The sequence below is a fragment of the Canis lupus genome, chromosome 9, assembly GCF_048164855.1.
Source record: "Canis lupus baileyi chromosome 9, mCanLup2.hap1, whole genome shotgun sequence".
Taxonomy (NCBI): domain Eukaryota; kingdom Metazoa; phylum Chordata; class Mammalia; order Carnivora; family Canidae; genus Canis; species Canis lupus.
The window spans coordinates 5,546,638-5,573,665 of record NC_132846.1 but is presented as its reverse complement, the minus strand read 5'-3'; the positions used below and the strand labels follow the sequence as shown (position 1 = coordinate 5,573,665).

Sequence of the window (27,028 nt, the reverse complement as noted above, 5' to 3'; positions counted from 1 at the left end):
GTCCAGACTGAATACTGCTCTTGCACACCTTCCTTAACTGGCTGAGGCCTGCACAACACATACACGGGCAGAGACACCATCCATAGGCACCTGCTCTCCTACACACAATCAGCCCATGTATACATACACCTGGGTCTCTAGATGGGGCTCACACAGAAGTTGCACACTAGTGATTAAGAGTGTGGGCACTTCAGTCAGATGGGTCTGGGCTCAATTCCAGGCTCACCAGTTCTTTGACGATGGGTGAATTTAAATGAAGCCTCACGTGGTTTGCCAGAAAAATGGGGTAAATGATGCTAGTGAGAGTGAATGCATTTAAAGCATGTAGCACAAAGTTTCATACATGCCAAACAATAACGTCCACTGCTGTTGTTAATGTTATTAAGGGGACACAGACTGACTTCCTGAAACATTAAGACCACACTCATGGAGAGGCAGGGATGTGCAGTGTATGAGGACATGCGCACATTCACGTCCCCAGGAAAACCAGGCTGCGCAGACCTTAGATGCCCCCTCTGTGTTCATAATTCACTCACAGACCTGCTGCCCTCCTTCAGTCCCCCCAACGCCCCTGCTTGGCTTGCCCCACAGCTGTGTGGGGGCTGGAGTGCAGCTCCTGGAGGACTCAGCAGGGCTTCTCTGGAGACAGCTGTAAGAGGGCATCAACCTGCCCCTTTGACAGCCCCTCATTACCACCCTGCATCTCTGGCAATTAACCTCCATGGTGCTGGGCCCCCTGGGGTTGGGAGGTGAGGGAGGGGCTCCTTAGATCCCACTGGCACACAGTTGGGGTGAAACCGCTGAGATACCAGGCTGCATAGGAGCTGTGGCTCAGACTTGAAAGGGCTGGTCCTCATTTCTAAATAGTGTGGGTGGATGGGCGGGGGTTATGGACTGTCCATGGCCATATGGGGCACGATGGATAGAGGCCAAGGTGCTAGGAGTGATTCCTTTTATTAAAGACCAGAAAGTCAGGATAACTGAAGAAAGTTACAAGGCTGAGGGGTATGGGGCCTGGAGAGAAAGAGCAGGGCTCACCACGCACTTCCAGGACCTAGGGGGCACAGCTGGTCCAAGGGGGAGAGGCACTGGGCACTCGAGTCACAAGGGTCAGGACAGGCACCTGGGACCGGTGGGATGGATAGTCCATTAGCACCTTCCTCTGCATTGCACGGAGCCCCCGCCCCCACGTGCTCCACCAAGCCCCACCCCTTAGGGCCCCGGGACTCACTGAGAGGCGGAGGGAGTGTCAGTGGTCCGATGGGAGGCAGTCACGGGCTAGGGCTGGGGGTCGTGGCCGGGGTGCAGGGCCTGGGAGCCCCGGGGCTGATGCCCTGGCTGGCGTAGTACTCCACCACCTGCCTGGGCACCTCAGCCAGGACGCACTTGGCAAGAGCGGAGGGTGCGGCCTGGGGGTGGGGGTGGGGACGGGGTGAGGGGGGGGCCGGACAATGGGGATTTCGGGGGTGGCCCGCGGGGAGCCAGTGTTCCTCACGCGCCATCAACCCCAAGTGGGACAGATGGGTGAGATTTGAGGGCCTGAGGGCCTGGGGAGCTGAGTCCTTCAGCCGGGAGGGGGGGCCGGGCACTCACATCCTTGAAGTCCCGAAAGGGCACGAACTGCACGATGTCTCGGGCCGCAGGCACCCCTCGGGGGCAGCGCAAGGGACCGTCGTCGCCATCCAGCAGCCGCATGTCCGAGAAGTCGGCGTTGCCCACACCCACGATGATGATGGACATGGGCAGGCGGGAGGCGCGCACGATGGCTGCGCGGGTCTCGGCCATGTCGCTCACCACGCCGTCCGTGAGCACCAGCAGCACCGAGTACTTCTAGGGCAGGCAGCGGGGAGAAGGGGTAGGCTCTGTGTGCCAGGGCGTTGGCCCCTGCCCCAGGCTCAAGCCTCGGCCCTGGCCCCACCAGGGCACAGCCAGTGGGGCAGTGCCTGGTTTCGGCTGCGTCTCCTCACCGTGGCTTGGCCGGTGCTCTGCTCGCGCTGCGCTGGCCCGGCCACGCGGTTGATGATGGGGGCCACGTTGGTGGGGCCGTAGAGCTGGATCTGGGGTAGGCACCGGCGGTAGGAGGCGATGACCCCCGAGATCTCTGTAGGCGAGGGGGTGAAGCCAGCAGAGATTAGCAGGCCTTTTGACACCCTTAAAGCAAAGAGGTCCTTTCCTGTCTCAGGACTGCCTGTCCCCCTAAGTTCCTCACTAAGCGGGAGAGTTGGATGGTCCAGACTCTGGGAGAGGAGGCCAGGCAGATGGTGGGCCAGGGACCAGGAGTCCCCAATGAAAACAGCAGCTGAGTGGTCCGATCAGCCCAGGCCTGGGCCCATGAGGATGGAGTCTGTGCCATGGGGTGTACAGGCTGCACGAAGTGTATGGGGGGAGGTGGGCCAGTGAAAATCTCTCCTCTTACCTTCACATTCCGGGTTTTCTGGGTCAAAGTTGATAGCAAAGTCATGGGACACCTGTGAGGGCGAGAGCCGGGAGAAGATGTCTCTCCTTCCTTTCGCACTCTCCCAACAAATCCTCCCTTTTTCTCAATCCAGCCTACCTCGAAGTTAGGGGGGATTCGAGCGCCAAAGCCAAATGCTGGAAACCGTTTATCACTGGGGAGAAGAAAAGGCTGTGGGGCCTAACCGGCAAGGCAGGCCTCCCTCCTGGCCTCCCTCCTCCCCAGTCTACCCCTCTCCCACCTGTCATAGTCCTGGCAGATGCCTCCCACGGCACGCAGGGCCTGCAGGTAGTGGTTGGGCTGGCGGGGGCTGAGGCAGTGTAGGGACTGGCTGCTCCTCGGGTCCCCATTGGAGGCAGTGAAGTCGATGGCCACCTAGTAGAAGTGGGGAGAGGGTCACACCGCATCCGTGAGAGCTAACAGAGAGGCTCACCCAGAGCTAGTATCTGTAGGGAGGACTAAGGTAAACCCAGTCAAGCCCACAGGGAGCCTTATCATGGAGTGGGTGTCGGGTACAAGAAGACCATACTAAGCCTCCTGAGAGGTCCCAAAATAGGGGCAGTGGGGATTTGGAGCTCCTTCTGTTCACTCTTACTCTTGCCTGTGTCCCCTGTCCCCTGTCCCCTTTACCGTGAAGCTGATCTGGCAGCCGCCCATGATATAATCCAGGAAGGTGTGCACCTTCTCCACCTAGCAGGAGGGGGAGAGGTAAAGTAGCAGGACCGACCGTTCTTTCAGGAGGTAACTGGTCGGGGCTTCCATGGGGTAAGTGGAAAAACACGTTTTTGAGGTTGGAGTTCCCGGTGGGATAGGGCAGGGCTTCTCAGTTCTCAGAAGAGGAGAAACTGGTCTTTGAGACAAGGGCAGGGGTGAATCTGAGGGTCTGACTTGAGGCAGACCCTGGGATTTACCGTGCACTGGGCCAGGACTACGGTTCCTGAGCTCCTGTAGTTCTTCTTCTTGTCCCGGTACTTGGGATTGATACAGTCCCACTGCATCTAGACCCCACACACCCCACAATCCCAGAGTCACCATTTCCTGTGGTGACCCCTTGTCTCCCTTCCAGCTGGGCCTCCCAGAGCAAGACCCCCTCTGTCTAAGGACAGAGCCCGGGTACTTTCCACCCTTTCTCCCTCATCACACATCCTGGGCTCTTCAGTACTCTTGGAACTCTCCCAGGGATCTGGGTGGGACTCTGAGGGGCTGGGGGTCTCTGCGGCGGCACCTCCTGCCCAGGGTTTGCGGTCCCTTCCTGCATCTCCTGGAAGGTGCTGGTGAACTCGCCGATGAAGTCATGCTTCCCGCTCGAGTCATAGTCATACACCAGGAACTGAGAAAGCAAGGAGGGGAGGCAAAAGGGTCAGGGTCACTTTGCAGTGGTTCCTGGGGAGCAGAGGGAGGGATTTAGGGAGGTGGGGGCTAACAGTCCCTGGGCCCACACACATGAACTCAGTTTGCCCAAAGAGGCTACCTGCTGAACTTTATTTTTTGGCTCCATCTGGCCCAGACTTTGGCCTTGATAAAAGGCACACAGTGTGCGAGTATTGAGCCATGCCTGGGTCTTTGCTCCACAGTGGGAAAGGCTTATCACATGAGGGAGGGGGAGGGGTCTTGACAGGCTCAGGGGCCATGTCTCCCACAGGGGCTGAACGCTCTTTGGCGGCTCTTGCTTGGCGGGGCCTCACCTTCAGAGGCCGGTGGACATCACAGCTGCATAGGGAGTGCAGGGACAGGCGGAATGGCTCCCAGCTGGGATTCAGGTTGTTCTTTACCACCTTGGAGAGACACCAGAGAGCTGGTCACCTCCTGTCTGGGTTCCCCTACCTTGCTCTTCTTCCCTCCCTCCCCTCAGCCCCAGTCACCAACCTCAGTCCTCCAGACGAGCTGATCACTCTGGTCCCCATCGGTTTTATAGATCTCCATGAAAGGATCAGACTTGCTGAACAGATCCTGGGGACACAGAGGAAAGGACATGTGAGCCTGGTGAGGTCTGCAAGGGGAGGCAGCTAAAACTGAGGAGGGAGCAGCTCTGATTTGTCTTGAGTGGGGGCCTACGCTCTCTAACAAGGAAGATGGGGGCCAAGACTCTGGGGGTTCCCACCTTGTTGTCCAGCTTGTGGGCTCTGAAGGTGAGCTGGACATAGTCATTGGTGCCAGATACTTCCTCGGCCACAATCTGCAAGGGGATATAAGTGGCAGGATTCCCCCCTACCACCCAAAGAGCCACTTTATGCCCTGTCCCTTCAGTGAGGGCCAGTCCTGGACGTGATGTCACCATGGATATCCATGAGAGGGCATTGAATGCCCCATCTAAGGGTGAGTACAAGGTGATCTTGCCTACCGTGATGGTGGACTTGCCCGCAGTCTTCCCATTCTTCAGCAGTAATGGCTTGGTGACCTTGGTTTGTGACACAATCTGGAGATGGAAGTGGAGGGAGACCCAGCTGTGACATCCCCATCTGCCTGGGCCAGGGAACAAGGGACAGGGTACTAGGTATCCTTAGAGTGTTCACAGCGGCTGTGCTTGGGCTAGGGTTGGACTTAATTTCCACAGCAACGTTTTAAGAGTAAACAATGTGATGACCCCCATTGTTTAGATGAGGAAACTAAGACTCAGAGAGGTTAAGGATCTTGCCCAAGGCTGCACAGCCAGCAACTGGTGGAGATGGGGGTCCAAGCCCAGAATGAACTCACTCCAGAGTTGATTTTCTGTTATTTTGGCTTTCAGAGGCAGAAGCCTACGAGGGTAGGGTGAATGGGAATGCAAACCTGGCCCAGGGTGCATTCTGTAGAGCCCAAGAAGGTGTCGTTGCTGGGACCGGTGGCTCCGTCCTCAGCATCAAACACATGGAACTGCAGGGGCTGCTTCTCCTCAAAAAAGTACTCAAGGGCCAGCACCCGAGAGAAGACCGGGCTAGAACAGGAGCGTAGCACCTCTGTGCGTTCCACCTGCAGCAGGAGGGGCGAGGGCCCTCTGGGACACCAGGCTACTTTGCCCTGCCCTGGACCACCCTGCTCATGCCAGCTTTCTTCGGGCTCCCATACCCCCGGTGACTAGCTCTTCCCTTGGTAGGTTCAGCCCTGAGCTTAGGATGCTGCCAGCCCACTGAGCCATAGGGCCCATCTCAGGACTGTCTGGGACTCTGCGGACTTTGGAAGCTGTAAAACGGTTTGTGTTTGTCATGATGAAACACCTGTCCCCAGGGTGACCCCCACTGCCTAGAAGAGGCCCCTCAGGGTCCTCACACTCCCCTGTGAGGCTTCCCTTGCCCCTTCCCAGCCCCCATCCTCCCCAGGCCAGGAGGTTAAGATAAGACCAAGCCTGTTCTCACCTCCACCCATTGCTCATCAGAGTAGAGCTTGAGCAGCACGCAGGGGTGGGGCTTGGTGAGTGTGTCTCTGTCCAAGAGGCCATGGCAGGACACCCGCAGCTCTACCCGTGAGGCCCCCAGCGTCATGGCTGGGGGCTCGGGTACCCATCCCATCTCAGGGTCTGACATGTCACTGTGGGGACAGAACAGATGACCTGGACACTGGAAAGGGAACATCTGCCAGGGGAGGGGTCTGTCTTCTGGGAACCTAGGCCCCCCTCCTCCCTTGTCAAGCTTCCTGAGGCCCTAGGATCTCATAGATCTCTTGCTTCCCCCCTACTCACCCTCACCCCTGCCCTCAGCTTGGCTTCCCTGGGGCTCTGAACAAGGAGGGAGGAGGATCTGAGCCTCCCGCTCCCGCACAGCCGCACAGCCGTGTGCCTCAGTCACTCCTGCTGGCCTACTGTTCGTGGATGAGGCTCAAGAAGGCTGGGGGTGTTCGGTGGGGGGGCATTCCTGGCAGTCTTGGCTCCTAGGCCATCGATTGATCTAAGCTTTCTGCTATCTCAGCACCTTCTGCTATTTCCCGACTGATGTTTGAGCCAGCACCGCACTCAGTCTTGGCACGCACAAGGGAGCTGAACTGGGGCAAGGGAGTGGGGAGATGGGTGGAGGAGCCCCTGGAAGCCTGAAAGGGGATGGGCCTCAGGAATGGAGTCTGCAGGGAGCGGGAGGAGGCTGCTCATAAGGTGCCCTGTGGGGCTGTCCCTCTCCACCTCACCCTACTCACCTTCTGGGTGGCTCATGGCAAGGGAGGGGTGGTGGGTTTGGGCAGTTGGAGACGGATGCTGGTCTCTGCCTGCTGAAAGCTCCTCCAAGGTTCCTGGCAGGGACTCCCACTATGACAAGTCTCGCTTCCCTCCCCACCTCCCCTGTTCTCACACTTCTTGGCAGCACTGGCACTGTCTCTTAGCGACAGGATTTTTGGGGAGCCACAGCCCCCTCCATGCTGCCCGTGGGATGCACGCATGCCACCCTCCCCCAGCAGTGGTACCAAGCCTCGGGCAGCAGCAGGCAGGGGGATGCTGGCCCGAGTTCACGGCCGGTCAGTCCATCTATCTGTGTCTGTCCACATCGCAGGGTGAGGCTGTCTCTGATCCTGTGTCGTGCTTTCCCCAGCCGAGTGTGTGTTGATATGTCTGAATGCCCCCACCCTGTGTGTCTGTCCCCTGGTTGTGTGTCTGTTTCCAGGAGGGTGTGCCAGTTCCAGTACCTCCCTCAGGACTGGGACCCTTCTCTGGCTAGGGTACCCCCCCTCCCCATAGTGCGTACCTTTCTGGATATGTGAGGGGAGGGTCTGAGTGGGTGGGTGGGGGTCTCTGCCTTCCAGTCACAAGTCTCCCAGTTCTTGCAGGGTCCCTGAGATGGGCAGGAGCATGTGGTGGTGAGAGGATCGGGCAGAAGTGGAGGCCTCTCTGGGGGCTGGGGGAGACGTTGTTATGGAGACTGGGCCAGGCTGGGAGCTAGGAAGGAAGGGTAGGCTCACCTGGGCTCTAGTCGGGGGGCTCCTCTCTCCGGCTCTCTGGCCCTGGCCCTGACTCCCTTGCTGCTCCAGCCGCTGGCGCCGGCTCCAGCTCCGGCTCTGCTGCTATTTATGGGGCATGGATGGGGAGGGGTGGGGGGGCCCGCAGTACCAGCTTCCCCCCCCCCCCCCCCCCCCCCCCCCCCCCGCACAAACCGGTTGGGAGGGAGAAGAGGGAAGGGGCAGGGCCACTGCCGAGGAAGGAGCCACAGAACCCACAGAACCGGGGAGGAGGGCGGGCTGGGGGTGGCTCAGAGGCAGGACCCCCACAGACACAGTGACACACCCACACCCGCGCTCACGTTGTGACAGTGCCTGTGTGCACACACATTCACGCTGGGGGATGATGGAGACACACGCACCCACGACTCATGGGATACTGACACACACAGGCGCCAGCACATAAACTCACTGTGACACCACGACAGTTACAGCCCTACCAATACACATAAGGAAACACACCCAGTCTCACAGCACTCTCCACATCACGCTTGTTGAGGATATTCGCAGTAACACATCAAAGAACACGGGGCTATACTTGTCACACACACGTACACTCATTCACACCAACCTAAATACAACAGAATGGAGATCTTCACATGCTCCTTAAAAATCATCCCGTGCCACGCTAAATCTCATAGCTTTGAGAATGAGGTCCAGCTCCCTAACTGCTTTTATTTATTTTATTTTATTATTGTTTTTCCCTAACTGCTTTTAAACAGGGACACACTTAAGGAAATGGATGCAGTCACCTAAGGGCACACAGCCTCCCATCCTGAAGCGGGGGCTGCCAGTAGAGAGATGTGCCGAAGGACCGATGGCATCTTCCCAGCACCCATGGCTCACCGCTCCCCCCATATTCAGCCCGAGCGGTCATATCCTTGTGGGAGGGGCGATGCCACAGACAGATCGTGAGGTAACAAGTCATTAGTCATTCCCTATTGAGACCAGGGACAGTGAGGGATTGCCTGGGTAGCTGCATGCCGTGCGTGAAGACATTTGGGTCCATGGTGACCTGGGATGAGTACACGAGAGGGTTCACCTGAACATCTCTACCCTCCCTCCTCTGAACTGCTCACATAATAATTTAGCAGCCATTTGTTGAACGTCTCCTGGGCGCCAGGGGCTGGGGCTGCACAGGTGATTGAGACATGGCTCCTGCCCCTGGGGGAGGTGCGTGTGTAAAGAACAGACAGACCCACAGACAGAGGGATGATAAGCTAACACACAAATGCTATGAAGTGTGACAGGTGCAAAATTACGGACCGGTTCAGGAGGCCACAGGTCACAAAGAGGGAGGGTTCAATTTAAATGAGTCAGGGGAAGGCATCAGGAAGGGCTTCACAGAGGAAGAGGCCCCTGAATGGAGCCTCGAAAGCCAAAGTAGTATTTGTTAGTACACCAACAGGAGGCAAATAATTCGATTGTCTCTTGCCATAGGCACTTCTGTTCACCTTCAGGCCACTCTACTGTTGAGGTTTCTGACTACTGATGGCACCCCTAGGATAATGCAACACATTTAATCCCATCATTAGTGAGCCTGCCTGTATGTGGGCTTGCACGTATACTGCTCCCATCTCCTCCTGGTACACGGGGGTCTTCTGATCCCACCACACCTCCCAGAGCTGGGCACACACACAGAGAAATCAGCATTTGTGTCATCTCAGTCTCTGCTCCAGTCAGCTCAGCCCCGATCCTGCACGTGACCCCTGCCACCCACTCAGGGGGCACTTCTCAGTACCCTCCCATTTGGTACCTCTCAGGTCCATCCCTCTCCTATTGGGCTCCTGTTCCCATTCCTGTGGGGTATTCCTTACTTTTCCCTACTGCGACCAAACATTGTGCACTAAAGGGGAGCAGATGGTGGGGGTGGAGGTGGCAGTGAATGGGGGAAGACAGCAGAGATGAGGCAGGCAGTGATTTTGGTTTTTTATTCTATACAAGGAGGGAGAGAGTCCCTGGGGATAGAGGGACAGATCCGCCCTTCCAGGAGAGAGGACGGCTCTGTCCCAAGCTTTGCCTCCCTCTCTCCAGGTGGCCCTTCCCTTCCTGTCCCCACACCTCATCCTGCCATCCTGCCCCTGTGGGATGGGAGGGCAGAGGGCCTGGAGGTGTGGGTGGAAGGGTTGGGGTCTGAGTCCTTGTGAGGCACATGTCGAGAGGAGGGCTGGGCAGGGTGCTGCAGTAGCTGTCAGTCTGTTCCTGGCTCACTGGTTCCTGCTGGGGACAAATCCAGGGAGTCCTGTTTCCTGGACAGGGAGAGCCAGCCTCTCGGCAGGGCGTATGCCACGTCAGGCAGAGGGGGACCGCCCTGTTGCCCACCCTACTGGCACCTGTGGGGTCAGGGGGCTGTCTTCTATCAGGTTCCAGCTTGTCACAGGACTGTGCCCGCCGTGTCCTCTTGGGCTTCAGGGGGGCAGTCCGGCGGCCTGGATCAGGGGGCCCTGAAATGACAGTCAAGGCAGGCCCGACACAAGAGTAGAGCTCATAGGCCAGGCACTTATGCAGGCTATGACTCATTCCAAGCCCAGGAGGGGGTCCTGATGTGGGCAGTAAGGCCTCTGAGGCACCCGACCCCCCCTCTGGCTGGGTGGCAGACCTTGGACCTCAGGCTCCTCTTGGTCCTGCTGGGAGCCCAGCCTCAGCCTGGGCTTATTCATTCCTGGGGCTGTACCCCCAGCTTCAGCCTCCTCCCTGCCCCCAGGCTCCTGAGGGGGGCGGCGGCCCCTAGGCACAGCCACTGGTTTGGGAGGCCGTGGAGCTAAAGGGGGGTCCTGTAGCTGCAGAAGAAGAAAAATGCTGGGTCAGTCAGTTAGTCCTTTCACCTCATCCAAGGACCCCTTTCATCTGCCTTGCTGGCCCTCACCTTGGCATTCCTAGCGGGAATGGTCCTCTCTGGGAAGAGGGCCCCATCTTTCTCTTCCTCCCCATCCTGAGAGGCTGGGCTGGGGCTCTGGCAGCTGTGGTTGGGGGCACTCTCCTCCGCTGGGGGATGAGAAGAGAGGAGAAGCTGCAGGAAAAGGCATTCTTGCATAGCTCGTCCTGCCCTCTCTGTCCTCATGACGCCCTAGAAGCCAGGACACACTCCTGCCCCCAAGCCCATTTGCTCCTGTGTGTCTGTCCTGGATGTATCCCTCACTCTCATGTTTTCATAGCCCCTGGCCTCCAGGACTGTCTGGAGCCCATTGCCTTTGGAGGATGGGTGCTCTGGCCTGGCTGTTCCTCTTGAAGAGTAGTCCCCAGGCCTGTTCCTGCTGGAGCAGAGCCAGGGTGCAGGGACCGCTGGGTCCACAGGCATGGCTGTCTATTCAGGGCTGCAGTGCCCCGGGGCCCTGCCAAGGCTGCAGCCTGGCATTTGCTGGATTCTGTCTGCCAGTCTGATTTAGATGGTGAGAGCCCTGGGGAGAGATGTCCTGACACCCTCCTCCTGCCGCCTCTGTGGCTTTATGCAATCTGACCCAAGGGTATGCTGACTGGAAGGTGTTGTCTGTGTTGTGTATATGTGAGGTATAAGAGGGACCTGGAAGGTGCTGGTGGTAGGTGTGTACACAGTGGAGTATCTGACTCTTTTAGTTTTCTAAATGAAGGATGGAGCCTCACTTTAGGTGTTTGAACTGGTCTGTGTGTGGGATGGGATAAGTGGCAAAGACGGCCTCGGAGGACGGGCCAGGAGCACAGGCTCTGCATCACACCCTTGTACCCTAGCCTTGCAATGGGAGTGGGGCAGGGGAGCAAGTGTCTACTTCTATGGGGAGATTTGTCCATGTTGATGTTGTTGGAGGGTCATATTCTAGGCCTGTGGGCAATTCAGTTGATGCCCAGCTGACCAAGTTTCCTTTAGAGGCTCCTTAAGTGAAAGATGCTCCTGCAGAAAGAAAGCATCATGTCACAGTTTATTTACTCCTTCAGAGTCCTGAAGCCAGAAAGTAAATGATTTGCTTAAGGTCGACTTGGGAAGTGGTGGCTGAGCTGGGATTGAGATCCAGTTTCTGATCTCCAACGCATGCCTTTTGCCCCTTCCTTGAGGCACGTTTCTGAGTGAACTGAGGATAGCGTGGCAAGCTACTTTTGGAGGAGACTGCCCTGTTTGAGGTGGGGTACTTGCCCACCCTATTACCCCCTGAGGTGCAGAGAGAGAGGCCTTCTTTACAGAAGTGCCACTCTGCTGATGGTGGCCAGAGGTGGCACCTGCCCTCCAGAGTTCCCTGGAACCACCCACAAAGTATTGTTCCTATCTGCTAACCCTGGCTGGCAAACAGAACTTGTTTTGTAGGACGTTGCTTTGGATGGGCTTGTTCGTTTTCTTTTGCACGTAGCTTTGTAAATATCCGTAAACACGTTTACGGTGGTGACATCCTCACTGCCCCATCCTGGCTGTAAATTCCCCAACACAGGGGCTGTGGGTTCTGGTTCTTTGGGCACACCCTGGGCCTTCAGTGTCGCTGCCCGAGAAGAGGCGCTCCATACCTATGTGCCATGTGGCCTCTGCTCGGCGCATGGCGCTGAAGCTTGGCTTGGTGCTTTGGGGTGGCGGTGGGGGCTTCCAGGCCCCAGGCCCTGGAGCACGGGGAGGGGATGGGGAAAGGGGGAAAGGGAGGAAGGGGAGAGGCACATCAGGAGGGGCCCCTGAGAGAGGGGTCAAGGAAAGGAAGTGAGGGCAACTGTTCTTACCTGCGTCGTCTGAAGAGCGCCGTTTCTGCCAAGCCTGGACACTGCCCTCCAGGTCTGGGCCTGGGCCCTGAAAGGACAGCAGAGTCAGGTCATAAGAAAAATATCCTCCACACTGGGGCTGTGGTTAGTGAGGAGAGGGTTTCTGTTCTGGCCTCTCAGGCTGTTCTCATGGCATCAGTCCCTAGACCCTTGGACCCTCTTCCCTCTGAAAGTGGCACCCCTACCACCCGAGGGGCATAAGAAATGGTTTAGACGAAGGAGCATACTGTTATTTTAATAGTTATTTGCTTATTTTATGTGTGGTAGAAAAAAAAAAACATGACTAGTACAGGAAGCCCACGCTTTGAAAAAATAATGCTTAGGACCAAAGCTAAAAAGGTAAGTTGATTTAAAGAAAAATGTGTAAATGGTAATACAGGTTGGTAGGTGGAGAGGGTAAAAATCCATTGTGAAGGTGGTAATCAAGTCACCAAAGTTTCAGAAAGTGAGCTCTAGAAGTCAGTATTTCTATGACTGCCCATTTCGCAAGGAGGTAGAGGCTCCAGGAGGAGGTGACCTGCCCAGGCTTTCGAGGCAGGCAAGGTTGCGGACTGACGGGAGCAGACCTGCGGCTCACACCTTCTAACACCACAGACTCACTCTCTCTGCTGGCCCAGCAGGGACTGGCATGGAAGGGAAGGCAGACGGGGGATCCGTAGGAACGGTTGGGTGCCTGGGCTCCCCCTCACCTCTCGTTTCCCGTCGAAGCTCCAACCCTTGGCTCTTCCCAACCCAGGAAGGGCAACACCATGGACCCTTGGCTGCTGTGCTGTCCCAGGGGCCAGGCCCCCCTCCCCTGGCTCTGCCCCCTCAGTGCCCTGGAACAAGGCCTAGGGTTTACAAGCAGTTCCTGATGGAGAAGGGGCTCCAAGGGCAGCAAGGGAGCAAGGGAGGGCCCTTCCCCCCTCAGCGCCCAGCCCGGGGGCTCCCCTGCCCCAGCCCTCTGGCCCTCCTCTGACTCCTCAGAGGAGTCCTTTTTTTTTTTTTTTTGCCCTCCTTTGCATGCAGCACTCCCAGCATGCTCTGGGTCACCAGGCTTAGGCCGCTCAAGGAGTGGGGCTGGGGTGGGGGGGGGGTAGGGGGCCATCGGGATGACCAAAGCTCCCGAGAATCCTGAGTCCTAGTCTTCTCCCATTAACTACCTGGGTTGGGTACATGGGTGGGCTATGTGCAGAACAGCAACCAGGAAGGATGCAGCACTTCACCTCACTTACCATCTTCCTGCGGAAGGAAGGCCCTCGGCTCCCCCCAAATCCAGGGAGGGGGCCACTCTCCTCCTCTGGGCTCCAACAGGGGGAGGAGTTATTGCCGAGGCTGGGGGGATCTGGACTGGGAGGACTCTCCTGAGTTGGGGGTGGGGGTGGGGGCGGAGGGAGGAGGAGCCCGGTGGTGGGGGACCCTGGGCCCCGGTCCCCCTTGAAGCTCCGGGGCCGGCGGAAGTGAAACAGGCCTCTGCGCCTCTTCTTCTGGAGTGGAGGCAGCGGTGGCTCTGAGAGGCCTGGCCGCAGGGTCCGCAGAGTCCGGGGGTAGCTGGGCAGGGTTGGGTGAGTTAGTGACAAAGCCATGAGGGCAGATGCAAATGCCAAATACGGGGGCAGATCAGGACACCCCCACCCCCTACCCTTGGCTGGTGCTGGCAGTGCTGGCACTAGTGTAGGCCTAGGTCTAATAAACCTCCCACTTCCCTCTCCCATCCAGCCTCTCCTGCTACCCCGTAATCCTTTCCACTTTGTTCTCAGGGGAGATGGTGTCCTCAACTTCCCTGTAAAAACCCTCCAGCAGCCTCCTTCCCCCCATCTCCACAGCAACTCCTTCCTCCCAGGCACCCCCTGGCCCTGACCCCTCACCCTTCTCTCTGCTTTTCCAGGCGACTGTTTCTTCTGGACAGATGCTAGGGAGTCCGAAGGACTGTGACGGAGAATATACCCTCCAGGCCTCTCTCCACTGACTGCCATCCCATCTTAGGGCCTGCTGTTCCCCCATTCACCCACCCCTGTCTCCATCATGCCATTGTGGTGGTTCACCCTGGCCATCCCTTCCAGCTGTCCTGAGGACAATCAGAGAACCTGAGAGTTAAGGGCTGGGTGGGGAAGGATGAGAACGTGGGGAAATGTTCCAGGGGGACTGGCTTTGGAACCTGCTATTGGAGAGGCCCCTGTGATTGCTGGGAGGACACAGGAGCCCTACAGGGCCTGTGGGCCTGCAGAAAATGGGACTGTATCTAGTTGCCACACCTGGAGCTTTCATCCATGACCCTTCGGCTGAAAAAGTCCTCCAGCCCCTCATCCAGGCGGGTGGCCATCCCATTCTCCTGACGAGTCCCAGTCACTGGCATCTGCTGGGAGGAAAGTCCTGGAGGGTATCTCATCTGGATGCAGAAGTCCTCCCCATTGCCCCCATCCACTCAGGGCCTTCCTCTTTGGACTTGGACTTGCCTCTTGTTTGTCCCATGGAAACTGAGACTTCAGTGCACATGGGGCATTTCCTAAGTTTGGTGGCTCTTGGCTCTATTCCTCACCCAGATGGGAACCGCTGCTGTCTGGCAGATAGAGATTTCCTATCTCGGAGAACTGGATAATCCCATCCTCTCTTTGGTGGCCTTCTTCGGCCCCTGCCTGCTCTCCCAAGGCTGATGTTTCTGGCATTTGGGTCCTAAAGCTAGAACCTCTGGCTGTGGCATTGCTAAGTGAAGTTGGTCCTCTTGGGAGGATTTGGGGACTCACACTGGGCCGACCGGGTCCTGGAGGTGTGGTCCTGGGGGGCCGGGGCCTGCCTTGTGTTTGATGCCTCAGTTTATAGCCGTGAGTGGGCAGCTCAGACAGATCCTCCCAGGAGCCACTGGCTGTGGGCTGGCTGCTCCCGAGTCCTGAGAACCAGCCGGGGGGGATCCCCAGGCTCCCCAGCTGGCTTTCCATGTCCTGAGGGCTCCCACCTGTGGGCACAGTAGCCTTAGAAGGACCAGCAGGAGGCACAGGGAGAAAGCAGGCTGGCGAGACAGAATTAAAAAGAAAGGGACCAGGGCCTGGGAAGGGTGGAGGAACCTGGAGGACATTAGAATTGAGGCTGGGGACTCACTAATGAAGGCGGACACTGGCCGGATCTTGCGGCAGCGTTTCTGCTTTTTGATGGCCATGGTGTCCTGCAGAAATGGAGACGAAGGGTGGGGAGTGATTGCAAGTCCCAGGACCCTCACCCGAAGGCTATTCCTTGAAAAGCCTACTCTTTAGAGACCCTCCTGCCTCCCTGTTGTCCTTGGGTGGCTGAGGGATTGGGATGAGGGAAGGGGCGAGGCTGGATTGGGATGGAGGATGAAACCCAGGCCCAGTGACCGGGGAGAGGGGAGCCCAGGGAAATGGAAAGGGACAGTGTTTTGCAGGTTTCTAGTTTAGGGTGGGGAGTGCAGGGTGGAGGCACTCACAATATTGGTCCCAAGTTCATCATCTGTGGTCTCCTCATGGTCGTGGTTCCGGCCTCGGCCCCGGGAGGACAGATCCTGCCCTTGGCCTGGCCCCAACGGTGGATCTGATAGTGTCTTTAGCTGGGCCAGGTGCCGGGCCTGGGGAGGGACAGGCACGAACAGGTTCCCAAGGAAGCTGCCCACTTCCCAGGGCTTTGGGGAAGGGTTGCTTGGGGGAGATGGGACGATGTGGGGTGGAGGGTGCACCTGAGCCTGGTGGGTTCTGAAGTCTTACCAGGCTCTTATGGGAGTGGTAGAGCTCCTGCAGGATTTCATCCACTATGGAGTTGGTCAAGTAGGTGACTACTGAGAGCTTCACTTCGCTGTGGGTACAGGTAGGACTGCTCAGCCACCCCTTCCAGGCCCCTGGGCCTCGGCCCCACCCTTCCTCAGATGCCTAGGGGAGTGGGCAGCTGGCCTCGCTGTCCATAGAGGCACCTTAGGTCTCCCCTATGTCTCCATAAAGACATGCCCCGTCCCACCCACTGACCCCCAGCATAGGTGTGTGTGGGTCAGGAGGGCGGGCAAAGAGGAGTTGAAGGGGAGCAAGAGGCCTCCAGGCCAGGCTCCTGGAATTCCAGTAAAGCAGAGCTGGGTAAACTGGGGTGTTGAATAAACCCTGCTGGTCTCTGCTGTAAGCCCAGAAACTTTTTGGCTTGAGCTTGGCCGTTTCATGTATGTGTGTGATCATTTTCTTCTGCTTTGGTGAAGGGTGGTACCCAGAATGAGGGCTCTGGCGGGGGTGCAGGCAACAAGAACTGGAAGGGGCAGAATATAACCACGCACCCCCCCCCCCTTCAATTTTGTCCACGCCTCTGAAGAGGCTGTGCTTTGTTTTGGGAGATAAATCTTGGTGTCTGTGCGTGGCTGTGTGTGTGTGAGTGTACTCCTGTGTGTACTTGCCAGGCTCCTAAACCCAGGCTCAGCACTTAGATTCTAGGGCAAAGACCAGTCAGACCCTAAATAGCAAGGTTGCAGTTAGTTAAAGATTTATCCCTTGTAATGGAGATTGTGCCATTCATTATTCATTGCTGATAGCTGGGCCCCAAGTCCCTAAGTGCTCTGGGCCAAATCCAGCCCCGTCCCAGTGCCAACCCCCTCCGCCTCTCACTCCAGCTTGTTCTGAATGTCCTGTCCTGCCTGCTCCAGCAGCGCCCCTCGGATGAAGTTCCGGGGCACAGTGACGCGCTCGGCCACATTGCTCAGCATCTTGTTGTGCCCCTCAGCCACTCGCATGGCCACGGGACATAACTCCTGTGTTAGGCTGACCATCGACTCCAGGATCACCTGGTATGGGGGGAAGGGAGGCCAGAGCCCCATGGGGGGGCAGGGTCAGGGCTGGCACCACACCAGGAGAGCCTCCAGCCTATCTCTCCAGCCCCCTGTGGTGAGACTGAAAGGCCCACCAAACATTCCAGGTCTGGTTACCAGGAGAGCCTGGGACACTCAGGCTCCCCCACATCCTGGCAAGTGTCCCTTCCACCCTACCATATGGACAGGGGAGAGTCAGTCCAAGGATCAGAGTCCAGAGGGGAGAGATTGGAGTTCAGAGGCCAAAGTGGAAGATAGCAGAAAAAAATCCAAGCCCTGTTTGCCAGCAATGCCTGACATACTGGGAGTGTGGGTGGCCTCCACTCTGTGTCTCCTTCTTGTCCCCAGTAATATCCCCATGCTGATCTTAGCCCTTGGCTTTGACCCTTGGTCAACATTGGGCTTCCTCCCTCAGGACTTGCCTGCAGCTCTTTGTCCACAGCCTTGGACACCTCACTAGCAACCGACTCCAGCCTCTGTCGTACAGGCCCATCATTGGCTAGCACGTGGCCCAGCTCGTAGAGGCTGGGGAATAGCTGCAGAGGAAGGGATTATCATGGGGGTGTGTGTGTCAAAATTGGGCCTGACCATGTCCCTGGGGGCCCTGGGTGAGGAGAGCAGATGCATGCATGGGTCAGGGCCCGGATACTCCTGGAGTAGTGTGGCTGGCCTTCCTGGGCTCTCGGTCTGTGAGGGAGGCTGGGGCTATGGAGGGCTCACCGCCCGTGAATTTTTGGCATCCTTGATGAGGTCCCGAGCATAAAGCAGCTCATCTTGCACAGGTTCCAGGGGGCACAACCTCAGTGCCCGAACCTCCTCTTGCACTCGGCCGCACAGCCGCTGCAGCATCTGGAGCACAGCCAGTAGAAGAGTCAGGGTGGACACTTGCACCCTTATCTTCCTAAGGTGGGACCCCAGGCACCCCACTCCTGGGTCCCCTGGGGCAGTGCTCCTGATGCTGGCATTGATGGGGTGGTGGTGGTGTCTCTGGAGGGTCTGCTTTCTCGTCTTCTTGGGATGCCCTTGAATGCCCAGGGGAGCTCCTGCAGTCCTGCACACTCCTTGTCTGGGGCCCCCCACACGTCCTCTCATGTTTGAGGCCATACTGCCAATGTCCTGTCTTTTGCTGTCCCACATACTCAGTCCAGTTATAGATGCCATAAAATGCCTCTTTCATGTCCTGCCCCCAAGCATGTGCATGCTCCATCGTGTCAGACCTGAGCCCCACATGCCCCATGCATGCCCCATGTGTCCCAGAGGGAAACGTTTACTTGCTCGGCGCTGCTGGTCACTAGGCCCTGCTGCAGCCTGAAGGCCTGCTCCTGGGGGCACGTCTGGGAGTGGTTGTTCCTCACCAGGCACCACTGGATCTGGAGGGGATGAGGTAGGAGGGATCAGGGCCTGGGACATGGGCTGGCCTCTGCCCCTCCCTGTTCTACCCGGCAGCCGAGGCCTCTACCTTCTGCCAGACATCCTCGGTGCGCTCAGGGGCACTGCGGTAGGCTTGGGAGATGTCGCTCACAGGGAAGGACATGAAGCGCAGTGTGTGGTTGCTGTGGGGCACAGTGGTACAGCTGGGTGGGGGAGAGGGGGGGACCGGCCCTTGCTCCCCACACCCCCTTGCCGACCATTTCCCTCACCCTCGGCCTTTCCTAGCATTTCTGTGCAAATAGGTTGAGCAAGCTGGGGTAAGGGCTGGTCTAACAGGCCTGGTCTAGGCCCAGAGAGGCTGGGACTGGGGTCAGGGCAGAGCCCTGGTCCGCTCACCTCTCCAGGGCCCTCGCAATGTCCAGAAAGCCCAGGGCAGATGTGTTGTTCCGATCCCATAGGATGGTTCTAGGGAGACAGTGAACAGTAGCTGGTGGCTCCTCCCTCTGGGTCCCTGTTTCTGGCAGGCACATTAGCCTGCTCTGGAGTCCTCCCTCCTTTACTGGGTGATGTGGTTGACTCCAGGATGGTTCTGGGCCTGAGGGTGTCCTGGAAGCTGGGGTACAGAGCAACAGGCAAGGGGGGGGAGGGCGCCTGTGTGCGCCTGTGTGCGTGTGTGTCTGTGTCCGTGTGTGTTGTGGGGGGGCACCAAAGCTCCAGGTCGGGGCCCAGCTGTGCACTGCACCTGAGGGAGGAGTTGATCTGCAGGGCCTTGGACAGCATCTTGGCCCCGATGTCCTCCATGCCGTTGCCGCTCAGGTCTACCTTGGCTAGGCAGGTGTTGCTTCCCAGTGCATTGATGAGGATGCTGGTGCGAAGCTTCAGCCGCGAGTCTGCCACAGACAGTGACTGCAGGGACTGTGTGGGCAAGAGTGGGGTTGGGCCTGGTCCCCGTAGCCCCTGCCACTGTGGGTCCCTCCCAGGGCCCAGGAACTCACACAATCCTCTTCTTGGATCAGTTGCACCAGCTTATGGAGGATTTCCTCCAGGGTCCTGTGGGGAGTCAGGGCTCAGAGCAGGAGGGGAGGGGCCGGGGTCGAGGTACTGGCGGAGCAGGAAGTGACTTGAGCAGGAGAGGGGGCAGAGGGGCCACAGTGAGACAAAAGGGTAGGTGGATGATGGAGTGGGGTCTGTGGGTATGGGGAGGGGCCTCACTTGGCCTTGACGTTGAAGTTCTTGCCCAGGAACAGGTGCTTGAGGGACTTGTTCTTTCCAAGTGCAGGCACCAGCGTCAGGAGGTCGGAGTCAAACCCTGGCCAACAGATGGGAGAAGTTTGGCCTTGAGGCCTGAGGCTCACTGGAGCATCCTTGGGGGTTCTCCCCATGCTCCAGCCCTGACCCCACTGGTTCCCAGGAAGGGAAGTGCCCCTACTCACCATTGTCTGACAGATCCAGGCTGCCCACACAGGTGACAGTCCCCAGCTGCTCCTGCAAAGCCTGGGCTCCTGCTGAGCGGAGCTGCAGGGACACGGTGGGGGGGTTTGGGAGGGCGGTTAGAGCAGGGGTGGGGGTGGAGGGAGGGCACCTTTAATGCTCAGAGACTAGTCACACCAGGACTCAAGGCCAGCCCAGGTCTCAGGTGTCAAATCAGGAGGCCCCTTCTCCACACCAGATCCTTCCCCAGGGCTCTCTCCCCGTCTCCCTTTAGCCCGAAATCTCTCCAGGTGGCTGCTCTGAGATAGCTCGCTCCTGCCCTCTGGTGGAAATGTCTAGTATCTCTCGCTCCAAAGCTTCCAGGGAGGAGGAGATGGGTGGCTGAAAATGACTTCTGAAGACAGCGTGCCAACTACCGACTAAGAAGGAAAATGGAGGTGTGGTGGGTCCAAGGGCCGCAGGGGTGCAGCACAGAGGCAAGATAGAGCCAGCGTTTGGTGACGGTTGGGGAAATGAACTGTGGGGTTATGGGTGGGGGACTGGCGGTGGTGCTGGGGGAAGGGGGGCTCACCTCACAGCTGCTGAGGTCCAGGTGCAGGTCACTGAGGTGAGTGTTGAGGGAGAGGCCCTGGAGCAGTGCCCTGTGGGAGGAAGGTCAGCGGGCCCATCTCTACCTCTCACCCTCTTCTCTCATGGTTCCCTCTTGGACGCCCCCCAACCCTGCACCCACCCGACCTGAGGGCCTCCAGGGGCAGCCTTGTGGCAGACAGGTTGACGTGGCTCAGTGTGTAGGCGCTGCTGAAGAACTGCTTGAAGGCCGGCGGGGCCTCCCTGCCCTTCCTGCAGAGACTCCTGGGATCAGCAAGGGAGGGGGAAGGTGTGGCTCACCCCATCCCTCCCTGCATCCCTCGTGCTCCCACCTGTGGGAGCAGCTGTTGCGCGCCAGGTTGAGGTAGGTTAGGTGGGAGCAGCACCCGTGGAGCAGGGCTCCCAGAAGCTGTGGGGAGAGACATGGTGGGTGTCACAGGGGCTGAGAGGGGTGTGGGGAGGGGCTGGCAAGGACTCCTCCCTCCCTCCCCTTCAAGGTCCTGGCTCATCACCCTCGTCACCCTCAGCAGTTGGTCTGTGTGAGCCCTTCTATGAATGCCCACTTTGCCTCTCAATACCTCAGTTTTCCCCTCTGTGGAAAGTGGGTCTACTCCCTGCCTGACCCCCAGGGGTGGGGAGAGTCTCACAGGTAGTGAATGTGTAAAGCCAGGGCTACCAGGGGCTCATGAGGCACTGTGTTTAAGTTAGAGGAAGAGCCCTTTCCTCCTGATGGGCTCAGCCCTATGCCAGGGTGCACAGTTGCGGAGTAGAGGAAGGGCTGGCTTTCAGGCACAGCCAGTCGGACCTCGGGCAGTGGCCGGGATAGCATACCCCAGAGGTGTGAGCTGGCGTTGCCTTATAATTCAGCTGAACTTCGAGTCATCCTGCCAGCTCTGTCCACTCAAGGCAAGGGTGGTGAGGCAGGGACCCACCCTAGCCTCCCTAAATCACCTCTTCTGTCTCCGACCCCTTACCAAGTCAATGGCGCAGTCAGTCCCTGCCAGGTCCAGGTGCATCAGAGCATTGGGCTGGGCCAGGAAACTGTAGAGGGCCTGGGAACAAGGACAGAGGGGCTGCCAGGGAAGGAAGGGGCGACAGAGCCCCTCTACCCCCAAGCTATAGGGCAGAGATTCCCAGGTCCTGAAGCCTGAGCATGCTTCTGCAGGGCTTCAGCTATGTCCCATGGACTCACATTGGCCTCATCTGTGGCGAGCAGCCCAGGGTTCTTGCTCAGGTCCAGGTATCGAAGGGAGCTGGCAAAGGCTGGGTTGGCCCCGAAGGTCTGGCCCAGCGCCTGGAGCCCTGAGCACAGTGGGCACTGAGCTGGGTTGGCCCCCATCCCCACCTCTCCCCTTCTCCACAATTCTTCCCCACCCTGAGATGTGGCTCATTTCCCTTCCTTGGATCCCTGCGATACTGTGTGAGTGTGCTGGTCCACCTCCGGGACTCAAGGCTCCAGAGGATGCTAAGGGAGGGTGGGATGGGGGGGCTGAGGTCAGAGGTCGGGGGTCCTGGTGCAAGTACCTCGAGGGGAAATGGCAGTCTTGGCCAGGCACAATTTGGTGAGGCCAGTGGGGAAGCAGAGGAGCTGCTGACTCAGACTGAGGAAGCCTGGGGAGTGGAGAGAGAAATGGGCCCAGTGAGGGGCAGGTGGTGGGCATCAGGGGTGCAGAGTCAGGGTGAGGGGTTGAAGGGGGTATAGGCCCGGGGTCAAGGACAGTAGTACTGGGGCAAGGGCTGGCATCAGGCCATAGAGCCCCTGTTCAGCCCGGCGTTGGGCTCTGGGCGAGGACAGGGGTCTGTGTTGTGGGGGGTAGGATTCAGGGCTGGGGCTCACCCTTGTCCTCGATGGGGTTGTGGGACAGAGTGAGGGCATGCAGCACACAGCTCCCGTTCTCCCCAAACACCCCGGCCAGCTTCTGGACAAAGTCCCTTCAGGGAAGGGGAGGAAGGATTTGTTTGTCCCAGCCCCTGGGCTTCCCCTCTTCTTCCACCTGCCTGCCTGCATGGCTCTGGAAAGGTCAGAGGCCCCCACAGGTGGGGACCAGCTTGGGCCCTGCCAGGGAGCTTGTCATCACTCTGAAGGAAGTGGGAAGTTGGGAAGTTGTACTAAGACAAAGCCTAGCTCTGGGTCCTTGAGACTAGAGCAGCCCACCCTGCTGGGTAGTTGACAGAAGAGAGGGATGGGGCATGGACCATACTGGGAGAAGCCCTGGAGCTGGGGGGCCAGGAGGCTTGGGTCTGAGTCCCAGCTTGACCACAGACTTGCTTTGTGCCCTTTTGGGGCCTATGTCTCCTTTTCTGTCAAGTGAGGAGCTGGAGGAGATAGCTTGGAGGCCGCATCATGCTCTGAGGTTCTGTGACCCTAAGCCTACATCATTGGGGCACTACTGCCCAGGGAGGAGGCTGGCCTCACGTCTTAAGCCCAGCATTGTCCAGCACCAGCTCTTCAAGGCTCCCAGACTTGCTCAGGGTATGTAGCACCTGTTCTAGCACTTCAGAGCCCTAAGGACAGAGGGGGTTTTTTGATCAGGAGCCAGAGAGGACACCACTCTCCAGCCCCTCCTCCCAGCCCTCCTAGTCCCTACCAGTCGCAGATCCTTGCAGTAGAGTTTGGTGAACCACTGATTGTAGGCCAGGGCTGCCACCATTAGGGCCAAGTCTCTGTGGGCAGATTGAAGGGGGCAGGCAAGTGGTGAGCAGGTAGCCAGGGCAGGAAAGAAGAATCTAGGGATGGGGTAGTTGGGCTGGGGAAAGTCTAGATGGGTAGAGGGAAAGGGGGAGTGGGGTTGGGGAGATAGAGCTGGAGCTGTAGGCAAGACTAGAAGAGGGAGCCTGGAAGGGCCAGGGTTGGGCTGAGGCTGGAAGGGGGGGATTGAGTCTCTGCTCCATCCGCTTACCGGCTTTCCAAGTGGCTGAAATCCAAAAGATTGAACTCCCGGTTATCCTCGGCATGATAGATGGTGTCCACATCCTTGGGGAGGTGGAACTGGCTCACAGCTGCTCCCCTTATCCCTTGCCCTCTCCCTCTGGGTCCCACCTGCCCACCTGCTGGGTCCTTGCCCAACGTACCCATTGCACCTCCTCCCGGCAGTGCAGTCCATTGTAGTCACACAGGGCAGCATAGGTCTCGGAGAAGCCACCTGTGGGGCAGAACATGAGCTGGCTCCATGAGGGGTAAGGGTGTGGGGAATAGGCTTGGGGCTCAAGGAAAGGTGAAGGTCATTGTATGTGGCCAGTGTCCTGGGTACCCGCTACACCATGAACCTCTGAGGTCTGAGAGCTACAGAGTCCTCGGGGCAGGTAAAGCCTCAGGCACAAGGGACTCTGGACAAGGGCAGGGTAGTTGAGGTTCCACTTCCATCGAGTCTGTCCCTGCTCACCGCAGACGCTATGAGTAGTAGATGTGGAAGTCTCAGAGTTGGGGGATGTGTCTCGGGGCCCTTCTGGGGTGTCAGCATTTCCACGCCGGATTAGACACCTGGAAAACGAACAAATCCATCCCAGAGAGGGGTGGAAAGAGGCTCTCAGTTCTTCTCCTGTTATAGCTTCTGGGTCCCTGGGAACAAGCACGAGTGGGGACATATGGGCTCTTCCCCTCGGTGTGCCAGGAGCCCAGGTCCAGGGGAAGGAGAGAATGAAGGAGAAGTCTCCTTGTTGTCTAATCCTTTGCAAGATTCCTCCTTTGCCACTTACCCGGGGCCAGGGCAGACCTTGGAGAGGGCAGAGCTCACATGTCGCGTCACCTGGTCTACGCTCTCTGCGGATGGCAGCCGCAGGCTCACCAGGCCACGCTCCGTCTCCACTAGGATCTGGAGGAAAGAGGGAACCAAGGCCTTGGACATCAAATCCTTCCTCCTGCTGGCCCAAGAGTAGGGCCCAAGTCCTGCTACTCACCTGGTTCTGACTGAGTGTATTGAAGGCGCGGATTTCTAGGACATTGAAGGAGCTCTCCACCTGTGGAGGGGGTGGGCATGGGGATGTTCATCTTGAGGTTAGGGTGCCTAACTCTGGAAGGAGTAGTCCAGGGGTACCCCTGCTCCTCAGCCAGACTCACCTTGGCTGGGACCTTCAGAGGGAAGAGGTGGAGGCGCCAGGACGTCAGGGCCTTCAGAGAGAGGGAAAGAATGTCAGCAGCCAGTGGCAGTTCCTGGGCCCAAGGCCTCCCGTCCACCTTCAGCCCCCTCAGCCTGTGTGCAACTCCTATCAGCAGTGGCCCCCTGCTCCAGGGGTCCTCCCTCTCTCTCAGCCCCACCCTGGGCTCCTAGACAGCCACCTAGTCCGGCCTGCTCCCTTCCACAGCCTTGGTCTCCTCACACCCCCACCATCCCTAGTCTCCCCTGCCTCCTGGTGTTTTTGTTCTCAGCAGCCCAGCTGCCCCTGATTATGCTCCCACAGCCTGCTCCTTCCCCCAGCCCCCAGCCTAAGAGCAGTGCCCTCACCAGAACTCGATCCTCAAACTTCTTGGGTTTCGTTTCCAGCTTCACCCGATGTTGTTGGAGCACAGCCCCTTGGCTTAGGCACCTCCTGATGCTATCTGTGGGTGGGTGAGGGGCCTGCTCAGAGCTCCCCTTACCCTGGCCATCCCCACCTCCCCAGGGTTCTCCAGGGGTGGGGTCAGATGAGAGGACAAAGAAAGAGAGAGAGAGAGAGAGAGAGAGAGAGGCTTTCCTTCTTGGGTGGCTTTTCTCTTCCTATTAGAGAGGAAGGGGGGTGTGGAGAAAACTCTGGCTCCTGATGTTCCTGAGTCAGGGGACAGTTGCTGAGTGACACTGTCTGTGGGAGGGTGTGTCTTACACTTTGGCGGGTGTGAAGGATTTTTCCAACCCATGTTCTCCAGCAGCCATCAACACATACATAGTGAGTCAGTGTGGGGGTGTGGGGGTGTCCCTTTGACTATATTCTGGGTGGTCTGGGTGTGAGCATCTGCCTTTTACTATGCATGCGTGCCTGCCTTCTGACGACGCCAGGGAGGCTGTGTGTGTGGTGTTAGTAGGGGTGGATAGGTGAATGAGTGTGCCATGCTTGTAGTTGTGAAAGACGGCTCTGCTTTGGGGATGAGGGTGGGAGGCAGGGGTGGTGGTGGTGGTGGTGGTAAGGAGTTACTGTTTAAATTTCCTAGTAAAACCATCCAGATATCCTAGTGCGTGTGTGTGCATGCGCTTGTGTGGTGGGGGTGCAGTTTCTGTTAAGATGTGTGTACACACACATCCGATGCTCGTGTTTATGTGTGTGTGTAGATATGGGAAATTGCCACGGCGCAGCATGCCTCTTGAGTACCCTTGAGCGTCCTGGTTTCTGCGTGGGCTAGACTAGGCTCCCGCCTGGGGCAGGGGGCAGTGAGGGCTGTGATAGTGCTGGGGGTCGGGCCCTGGTTTGGGTTGAGTGTGAGAACCTCACAAACAGGAGAGACCTTGAGGTGTGGGTAGAAGTAGGGAGAAGGGGCAGGCTAAGACGGGGGTTGTGGGAGGGGAGCTGCAGAGACCCTGCTCTTGGTTTCAGCTCCAGTGGGGCCCTCTTCCCTGACTCCCTTCTTTGCCCCACTGGCCTGGGAGCTGCCGGGCTGCCGGAGGGGCTCTCAGGGCTAGTTCCGGGGCGGGGCCGGGAGGAGGGAGGGTGCTGAGCCCAGAGGCGGCCAGGACCAGGGGCAGCGCCCGCGGCCCCGCCCGGCGGGGAAGCGGGGACTCTCCGGAGGGGAGACTGGACGCCTCGCCGAGGGATGGGCCAGGAGCAATGAGAGGCAGCCCCAGGGAGCGCCAGGGGACTGCACCTGTCACCGAAGATCGCGTCGGGCGGCTCTGGGGCTGGAAGGTCCTGACGGGGTGAGGCGAGGCGGGCAGTGGAGGATGCTCCGGGGACTGCGATGCCCCGAGCTAGGGTGCAGGGGCCGGGGGCTGCCTTGGAGCCGGAATGCTTGGGGCGCGGGGAGGGAGGAGGCACCGGGGCAGGGGTGCACCGCGGGGAGGAACGCACTGGGTCTGGGATGCTCCGGGACGGGGCGTCCCGGAGACCACCGCAGCCTCGTACCTTGCAGCTCGCGGGTGAGCTCCGCGCCGGGCTTGGCCATGGCGGCCGCTGCTGCCGCCGTTGCTGCAGAGGAGCCGCCGCCGCCGCCGCCGCCGCCGGGGAGCCGCGGCACATGCTAGACCCGGCTCCGGCAGGGCCCGGGCGCTCAGCGCTGCAGCAGCCGCCGAGCCCGCTCCTGTCAGGGGCGGCTGCGCGAGCGCTCCTCCCCCCTCCCCCCCACTCCCGCCCGCTCCCCCGCTCCCCCCGCTCCCGGGCCTAGAAGCCCGGGTCTCCCGCCCCGCCCGGGGAGGTGCGGGACTGAGCATGCGCGCCGCGCCTCCGGGCCGCGTGAGACCCCGCGCGCGCTCGCGCCCACCCCTCCCGTCGGCTCCCGAGTGCGACGCCCCGTGCGTGTCCCCCGGAGCCGGCCGCTTCCGGGACGGGGTGGCTCACACTTTCCGTGCCATCCACTCCTTGGGCCCCGTGAGCAGAACCCATTTCTTTTATTTGTGGGCCCGGGGACCCCTCCTGGGTCATCCTTGCAAGGCCCCTCCCTTTTGCCTTACTGCTAGGGACGCGCGTCCAGCTCCTACAAGCTGACCCGCAAGGGAACTCAGGATCGAGGGCGATGCCAGGAGAGGACCTGGCCAGATCTGGGGATGTTCATCCTCCCTCCCACTTGCCCAGCTGTGGGGATTCCTGCAGTGCCCTTGGCACCAGCCCCATAGGTGTGAGGCCGAGAGTATCACTCGGGAGTTCCCGAGCCACCTCCTCTCAGCCGGCAGTTCTGCAGACATATCCACCCC

General features: G+C 58.9%; 2 protein-coding genes across 15 annotated transcripts; both read right to left on the bottom strand.

The window, feature by feature from the left end:
- Positions 1-935: 935 nt before the first annotated feature.
- Positions 936-7,428, bottom strand: CPNE6 (copine 6). Of its 3 annotated transcripts, none has more exons than XM_072837973.1 (17): positions 7,313-7,428; positions 5,788-5,959; positions 5,225-5,404; positions 4,797-4,871; positions 4,557-4,631; positions 4,322-4,405; positions 4,141-4,230; positions 3,681-3,785; positions 3,367-3,453; positions 3,086-3,145; positions 2,697-2,830; positions 2,555-2,609; positions 2,417-2,468; positions 1,968-2,101; positions 1,594-1,830; positions 1,232-1,409; positions 936-1,123 (listed from the first exon to the last, which is right to left on the bottom strand). In XM_072837973.1, exons 2-16 carry the CDS (start codon positions 5,953-5,955, stop codon positions 1,272-1,274), a joined length of 1,674 nt encoding a protein of 557 aa, XP_072694074.1. In that variant the 5' UTR covers positions 5,956-5,959; positions 7,313-7,428; the 3' UTR covers positions 936-1,123; positions 1,232-1,271. The 3 variants fall into 3 exon arrangements, with proteins under 3 accessions (XP_072694074.1, XP_072694075.1, XP_072694076.1); XM_072837974.1 differs by lacking the exon at positions 7,313-7,428 and adding an exon at positions 6,557-6,690; XM_072837975.1 differs by lacking the exon at positions 4,557-4,631.
- A 1,836-nt stretch (positions 7,429-9,264) lies between these two features.
- CARMIL3 (capping protein regulator and myosin 1 linker 3) lies at positions 9,265-26,399 on the bottom strand. Of its 12 annotated transcripts, none has more exons than XM_072837969.1 (40): positions 26,244-26,399; positions 24,659-24,753; positions 24,274-24,324; positions 24,114-24,173; positions 23,913-24,028; positions 23,600-23,697; positions 23,289-23,359; positions 23,117-23,190; positions 22,805-22,880; positions 22,633-22,721; positions 22,054-22,148; positions 21,741-21,827; positions 21,409-21,518; positions 21,191-21,268; positions 20,549-20,625; positions 20,364-20,468; positions 20,200-20,269; positions 19,631-19,712; positions 19,410-19,506; positions 19,193-19,247; positions 18,940-19,112; positions 18,594-18,662; positions 18,286-18,379; positions 18,098-18,196; positions 17,547-17,675; positions 17,249-17,362; positions 16,627-16,802; positions 15,751-15,838; positions 15,477-15,614; positions 15,134-15,197; positions 14,782-14,990; positions 14,293-14,396; positions 13,273-13,588; positions 12,748-12,876; positions 12,020-12,086; positions 11,816-11,905; positions 10,215-10,333; positions 9,948-10,128; positions 9,682-9,777; positions 9,265-9,568 (listed from the first exon to the last, which is right to left on the bottom strand). In XM_072837969.1, exons 1-40 carry the CDS (start codon positions 26,281-26,283, stop codon positions 9,540-9,542), a joined length of 4,110 nt encoding a protein of 1,369 aa, XP_072694070.1. In that variant the 5' UTR covers positions 26,284-26,399; the 3' UTR covers positions 9,265-9,539. The 12 variants fall into 12 exon arrangements, 9 of the variants coding, with proteins under 9 accessions (XP_072694070.1, XP_072694071.1, XP_072694069.1 ...); XM_072837970.1 differs by having other exon boundaries at positions 9,265-9,565; XM_072837968.1 differs by having other exon boundaries at positions 9,682-9,792; positions 18,940-19,103.
- Between the last annotated feature and the right edge of the window lie 629 nt (positions 26,400-27,028).

Bases quoted from the DNA above. Each gene is read 5' to 3' on its own strand.
- CPNE6 (XM_072837973.1), bottom strand. From the start codon at position 5,955: ATGTCAGACCCTGAGATGGGATGGGTACCCGAGCCCCCAGCCATGACG. The intron at 1,831-1,967 runs GTGAGGAGACGC...TGCCTGCCCTAG, and splicing joins AGAGCACCGGCCAAGCCACG to AAGTACTCGGTGCTGCTGGT. The intron at 1,410-1,593 runs GTGAGTGCCCGG...CCCCACCCCCAG, and splicing joins CCTTTCGGGACTTCAAGGAT to GCCGCACCCTCCGCTCTTGC.
- CARMIL3 (XM_072837964.1), bottom strand. From the start codon at position 26,283: ATGGCCAAGCCCGGCGCGGAGCTCACCCGCGAGCTGCAAG. The intron at 15,198-15,476 runs GTGAGTGCCTCC...CCATTTCTGCAG, and splicing joins ATGAACTTGGGACCAATATT to GACACCATGGCCATCAAAAA. The intron at 14,991-15,133 runs GTGAGTCCCCAG...CTGTGCCCACAG, and splicing joins GCCAGTGTCCGCCTTCATTA to GTGGGAGCCCTCAGGACATG.